The sequence below is a fragment of the Poecilia formosa genome, unplaced genomic scaffold, assembly GCF_000485575.1.
Source record: "Poecilia formosa unplaced genomic scaffold, Poecilia_formosa-5.1.2 Scaffold77, whole genome shotgun sequence".
NCBI classification, from domain to species: Eukaryota; Metazoa; Chordata; class Actinopteri; order Cyprinodontiformes; family Poeciliidae; genus Poecilia; species Poecilia formosa.
The window spans coordinates 1164322-1170658 of record NW_006800016.1 but is presented as its reverse complement, the minus strand read 5'-3'; the positions used below and the strand labels follow the sequence as shown (position 1 = coordinate 1170658).

Sequence of the window (6337 nt, the reverse complement as noted above, 5' to 3'; positions counted from 1 at the left end):
TTTTTTTTTTTTTTTATTTTTTTTTTTAGGCCCGGTCCCTCAAAAGCCAGCACATCACGCTGCACCATCCAAGAAAGAAACGGATATGTTGGTGTACACAAATAATAAATGCCCTGAATGTCAGACTCAGTTTGGCAGCAAAGAGGAGGTTTCTGACCATTTCCAAGAGGTCAAACCGGCTAAAAGCACTGTAAGTTTTACTTATGTGGACTTTTATAAACAAGAGTGAAGGTAATAAGATGGTTGAAACCAAAAACAATCACTTCTGTGTTGTTGGCGTTAGACTGGAGTAAGTTGTTGGTCGGAATTGGCGTTGGAGAGTGAGTTAAAAAGGTTATATCGGGAACCCTCGGAGCAAGTGGGACAGTGTTTCTTTTTTATCTGAAGACTGAACAAAATGAGAGCAAAAACACAAAGAGGAATTTTGTGAAATCTGTAAAATATATTAAAAAGCTGAAATAAGCAGAAGTAGGCAAAGGATATGACAGATTTTAAAGTTTTAACGGTGTTTCTAGATGAAAGTACGTGGAAGTAGCTGTGAAAGAGCGCACAATTTGTAGCATAATTTTTTCACAATTTATGGGATGTCTTGATTCATTTCAATGACGCCAAAGATGATCACAAAAAGCTGAATATATTATATATACAGCAGCATATGTCCATACCAAAAGACATAGGGGGAATGTATTAAATGAGCAGAACATGGAAAAAGTTGAATGGTTGAAATGTAAAAAGGAAGCAATATAAGCTGCACCCACTAACTGGAAAAAAAAAGTTGCACATAAATAGGCTGCACGTGTTTATAAGCCACAGGTTTTAATGTTGAAACATGAAATATTTACACAGATTATTATTTTTTTTTTACTATTAATGAAATATGTATGGGCAAAATGCAGTAGCCATTGACTACATCTTGCTCCTGCTCACTACCGTCTCCAGAGAAACCTTTTTCTGTGTCAAAAATTGAACAGTGAGACTTTCTCAGTCTCACTTTCATTTTGCTCGTCAGCTTGCGCTCTCCTCTTCATCACTCAGAAGTTCAGCCTTTAGAAACTCTTTGGTAAAAAGCTGCATTTCAGTTTCATCGCAGTGTTTAAAGCATGTTTGCAGTTTTAGTGTGACAGAATGTGTAAAAGGGCATTTGGAAGCTTTAAACCGACCCAGCGTTTTAAAATGAGTATGTTGGCCTCAAGTTATAATCTGCAGGAATGTGAGCATTTTTATGTCAAATACGTAGTTTTCACCCATTTCTTATTTATGTCCTTCCTGCTCCCTGTAGTCTTGCACAGAGTGCTCTCCTCCCATGCTCCTGCCCAACAGCTGCAGCGCCGCAGCCCATCAGCGAATCCACCAAGGCTCCTCGCCGCACGTCTGCCCAGAGTGCGGCGGCACCGCCAAGCAGCAGCTGCTTCAAAAGCACCTGCAGGAGAGCTGCTTGCACTTTTCCCGCCGCATCGGCTACAGGTGCATTAAAAGCAAGCACTTCTGTGCTTCTAAACCCCCATAAAGTTGTTTTTGTCCCAGTGGAGGTGTAAGGATTCGCTTTCTTTACTGCGGGTGTTGTTGTTGATAAAAAAATCCTCTGCACCAGTCATGTTTCTCAGTCTGATCCCGTTGCTCGGTGCAGATGTTCCAGTTGCCTGGTGGTGTTTGGGGGGCTGAACTCTGTGAAGTCCCACATCCAGCAGGCTCATTGCGACATGTTCCATAAATGCCCCAGCTGCCCCATGGCCTTCAAATCTGCCCCCAGCATCCAGAACCACATCTCAGCTCAGCATTCAGACCTCACGGACGCAAAGGCCATGTAAACGCTGTTCATTCATGTCCACCTGCTCTCTAAACAAATCGTGTTCGTTTCAGTTTCCTGACTGTTTTCTGACTCCTTACAGGCTGATTTATAAATGCGTCATGTGTGACACAGTTTTCACTCACAAGCCGCTGCTGTACACCCACTTCGACACTCACTTGGCCAATCAGAAGGTGCATGTGTTCAAATGCCCTGAATGCACCAAGCTGTTTTCTCAGAGGAATTCCCTGCTGGATCATTTCAGGGTACGTGTCCGTGCGCATTAAGGTAACCTCACAAAACTCTTCCCCAGCCTTTGTCTGATGGTTTATGTTTGGCTCTTTCTCTGCTTCAGACCCACAAGGCTCCCACGTTGAAGGAAGAGCTGCCTTCACCTCCAGCGGCCGTCTCGCATTTAGCTGGAAAACCCGAGAGCTCAGAGGAGGAATGGATGGGGAAGGAGAAAGTGAAGCCCGAAAGGATGAAAGCGCCTACAGTGTGGAAATGTCGCTCGTGCAACACCCAGTTCACAGAGCGGGAGGAATACATTTCTCATATGGGCGAGCAGCACGGCAAGGTCAGGGGACGCATCTCTGAAGGCTTGCACTAGAAATTATTAGGCAAAAATAGAAATGAGCTGATGTATGCTTATTATTTTCTATGATGTCTTAGTTTCTGAAGAAGTTTCCCTGCAACAAATGTGAGAGCTCCTTCACCACCACGTCCAGCATGAGGCGCCACATCAGAGACAAACACAAAGTCATGAACCGCGGCTTCCGCTGCCAGTGAGTTTATTCGGTCCAAATCTCTTGCTTATTTAATATTTAATTTTCCATGCCAGTGGTGGAAAATGACAAGCCAGTGTACAGATCTTAGATTTTTCAGAATCGGCATCATCAGATTAGAAACTTGTCAAAAAATGAATTCATTTCAGCAATTGAAATTAAACATTGAAATGCCTCTAAGTACAATTTTATTTTGATAAGTGACACATTTTGAGCTCCAATTAGGCCTGGACATTTTTTTTTACTACTGTATCCTCATCATTTCAACATTGATGTGTGGAAAACTGATATAGCTAGGCAGTGTTTGAAAATAAATGATTGTATTCCCGGTGCCGTAGGCTGGGTTTGCTTACTAATGTGATGATTCAGCCTCTCACTGCTGTCAGTCGCCACAGCTGACACGGATTGACTGCTCAAGATGTGCAACTAATATTGTCATCACAAACTTTGCAGATTTAAAATCATCATCATATACAGTTTTTTTTTTATTTTTTTATTTTTACATTCTAGTTCCAACACAGTGAGAGCTACTTTAAAGTTTACAATAATAAAAATGAAGTGCAATGATTGTAAAGTTTACCAAAACGGCAACATTAACTTTTTAAAAAATATATTATACCATAATAAAAGCTTTTTTTTCTATAGACACTAAGTTTGTGTTATTTTTTAGATATTGTTCTGAGAGTAAGAAAGCGTTCAGCAGCAGGTCGATGTTGGAGCGGCACATCCAGATGAGACACAGCATGACCAGCCCGGGACAGGACTCGCTCTTGGTGAGCTGCTTTCACTGCTGAACCTCCAACAGGAAGCCGAAGCTGGAGACGAGCCGGATGGAAAACGCTTGAATGTTTGTGTCTGCTCTGCACGCAGGGGGCCGACGAAGCCGAAAGCTCTTCGGAGCACGACAGCGGCTCGGCGACCCGCAAGAGACGTCGAGTGAAGACGGAGCACGACGCAGAGGCGACGGACAGAGCGAGTTCAGCGAAGAAGGTGCGATCGACCGCCGCGCCGTACGTCCAGCCCGAGTCCGGGTTCAGCTGCGCTCCCTGCGGCTTCACCACGGAGGACAAGCCGAGGTTCCTGGAGCACATCAGCCAGCACAGGCGAGGCGGGACGGAGGGCGGCGGCCTGCAGTGTCTGCAGTGTGGCGCCTGCTTCACATCCCCGTCCTCCCTGTCCCGCCATCGCTTCATCATCCACAAGGTCAAAGATGCTTTCAGCGACAGCCAGCAGAGCCCCGTCGTGTCTCCGTCGCCCTCTGCTGGAAACGCCAAGAACCACGACGACAGGAGCTCCCTGAACGGCTCCGAGCCTGCTTCGCCCTCCGGTCAGCCTCTGGCGGGTCAGGGGAAGGATGACGACGGAGCGCTGGCCTGCAAGGTGTGCGGTAGACACTTTGAAAAAGCGACAGATCTCAACACACACTTCAGAACTCACGGGATGGCTTTTATTATCGCAAGAAACGCAGGGAAGACCACCTAGAATGAGTAACGGAAAGCAAATGGTTCATTTTAAGAAAATCTGTAAGTGCCTTTTTTGAATCTGTCATTCATATCCGGGCCCCTGCATCTATGCACTAATTCAACCAAAGATTGTTCATTTGAAGCTTGTAAAACAGTTTAATGTTTCTGACTGTTCGAGAAAAGCCTTAACCCTCTGATTCTCAGGATCTGCTGCTTACTTTCCGTTTCATCAGGATACTGATCTGATTTTTAACCTCCAGTTTCCCTGCTTTGACTCATTCACATTAATCACGTGCCTGTAGAAAACTGTGACTGTTGTATTAACTCAATCCTGCTGTGATCATGAAAGCAATTTCACTTGACATTTAATATTGCTGATGAAATTTTAGTTTCGAGTCATTTTTAAGGCGACTGAGGCGATTCATCAAGAGGCGCGCTCTAAAATCCTGTGCTAAGAATCACCGAAGTGGTTTGAATTGTGTTCAGTTTCTGAAAATCATTTTCCAAAACTTGTTCTGAGTTTAGTAACTTAACTGTAGATGATTTGTTTACATTTTCGTGACGTATTAAAACTGAGTTTCTATACATTTTCCATTGCAAAATTCCAGACTCAAAGCTATAGGTTTTCAGACATTTTTTTTGTCCCATTCTGGACATTTTACATGTTAAATATTTAACTTTTCTGAACTTGGCTTCTTTTTGGTACATCACTTTTTTTTCAGTATTTTATTCACCTCGGTTTCAAAATGTCAGCTCTTGTCTGAATTATTGTACACTAAATTTATTCTTTGAAGCAGTCTGTAATCTTTTGTCTGTAAACATTTTTTAAAAGCATGTCAGAGCTTAAAAGCAGGTCCAGTTTCAAACCCCAATCTCAAAAGGTCCAGGGGTCAAAACAGCAGCGACTGCATTTAATGATTATTTTGTTTTGAATAATCAACAGGATAAGAATACAAGCTGAAGAAAAAAAAATTCCCTTTTGAAAAAATCCTCAATGTTTTAGACATGTAGAGTTGATTTTTTTTAAATATGGGAATGATGAAAATTTCCATTCTCAATTTAGATTTCTCCAGAATTATAAAATTAGCAAATGAAACTTTTTTTGTTTGTTTTTTTTTAGATCAAACTGGAGCCTTTTTATTTTTATTTTCCCTCACAGGCGGTAAAAATCTTCCTTTTCAGCTTTGTTTTCTGTATAAAAATAAAATGTATTGGTGTGACAGGACAAGAAATAATTTATATTTTAAATGTTCATTGAAAAAAAATAAATAAAACAAGCTGTGTGCTCTGGAATGTGACTCGAATCCAATTTACTGTGTGAAACTGTCAAACGGCTTTGAACCCCTTTTTAAATTGAATGTACTTTCTGTAAAATGAACTGATTTATATCTCAATGAGCTGAAAATGGAAGTAAATGATGTATTTGTTACACAACCAGATGTTTCTGTAAATCTTGCTTGAACAGAGTACTGTAAAGAAAAAGTATATTTGATGTTTGTCTACTTTTTATGCTTCTCTTAGCAAATGATGAGCATTGTTTTTCTTTAGTCTGAGGCATGTGTAAAACATTAAAATGATTAATATGCACAAATGAAGTTGTACCTGTAGTTACTGATCACATCGGTGTTCAACATCAAACCAAAGAATTTTGTGCGTAGAAACCTTAACTGGGTTATGATTTAACAGATTTAGGTTTTTTTTATTTATTTTTAGCCACAATATCTAATTGCGATAAACACGGCCACTATAAATGTATTGGTTTCAGTTTTTTCTCGTCAATTTAATTTAGTGGGTCAGGCTGATTTTTGGTTCAATAACATATTTTCTGTTCTTTCACCAAAAAATATCAATGCCATTTTTTTTATTTCCATCAATACAATACTTTCTAACTTAAACATTTTTCATGAAATAAACATGAAATGTTTTTTTTTGCTTAGGTACTTTAATGAATTTATTTACTTTCCAACATTTCATCAACAGGTGTGGTTTTCCAAACAAAATATAAATTGTACATCCAATATTTCTCTTTGTTCTAGTAAAATATACTCTTATGAATATACATTTAATAAAAGCTTAGCAATAATCAGTACATAGTTTAAGTCAGTGGTTCCCAAACTTTTTCTTCTGTGCCCCCCCAGTGGTTTCCAAACATTTTCTGCGCCCCCCCCCCCATGGATTACAAATGGCTGTCTGGTTGAAACGACGCGTGTGACGGGGAGGGACATTTTTGGGGGCAAACTAAATGTAAGTAGCTGAAAGCTTAAGTATTGATATTAGCTAGTCATCTTTTAGCTAACATTACC

At 40.7% G+C, this 6337-nt stretch overlaps 1 protein-coding gene across 1 annotated transcript in view; it reads left to right on the top strand.

Moving 5' to 3' along the window:
* znf687a (zinc finger protein 687a) overlaps nt 1–5625 on the top strand; it is a 15468-nt gene extending 9843 nt beyond the window's left edge. Inside the window, exons 12-19 of the mRNA XM_007556248.2 lie at nt 30–190; nt 1280–1464; nt 1628–1804; nt 1890–2052; nt 2142–2363; nt 2459–2571; nt 3242–3344; nt 3442–5625. Of these exons, the coding sequence (XP_007556310.1) occupies nt 30–190; nt 1280–1464; nt 1628–1804; nt 1890–2052; nt 2142–2363; nt 2459–2571; nt 3242–3344; nt 3442–4053 (1736 nt within the window). The 3' untranslated portion in view covers nt 4054–5625. The remainder of the gene's footprint in view (nt 1–29; nt 191–1279; nt 1465–1627; nt 1805–1889; nt 2053–2141; nt 2364–2458; nt 2572–3241; nt 3345–3441) is intronic.
* The last annotated feature ends 712 nt before the right edge of the window (nt 5626–6337 follow it).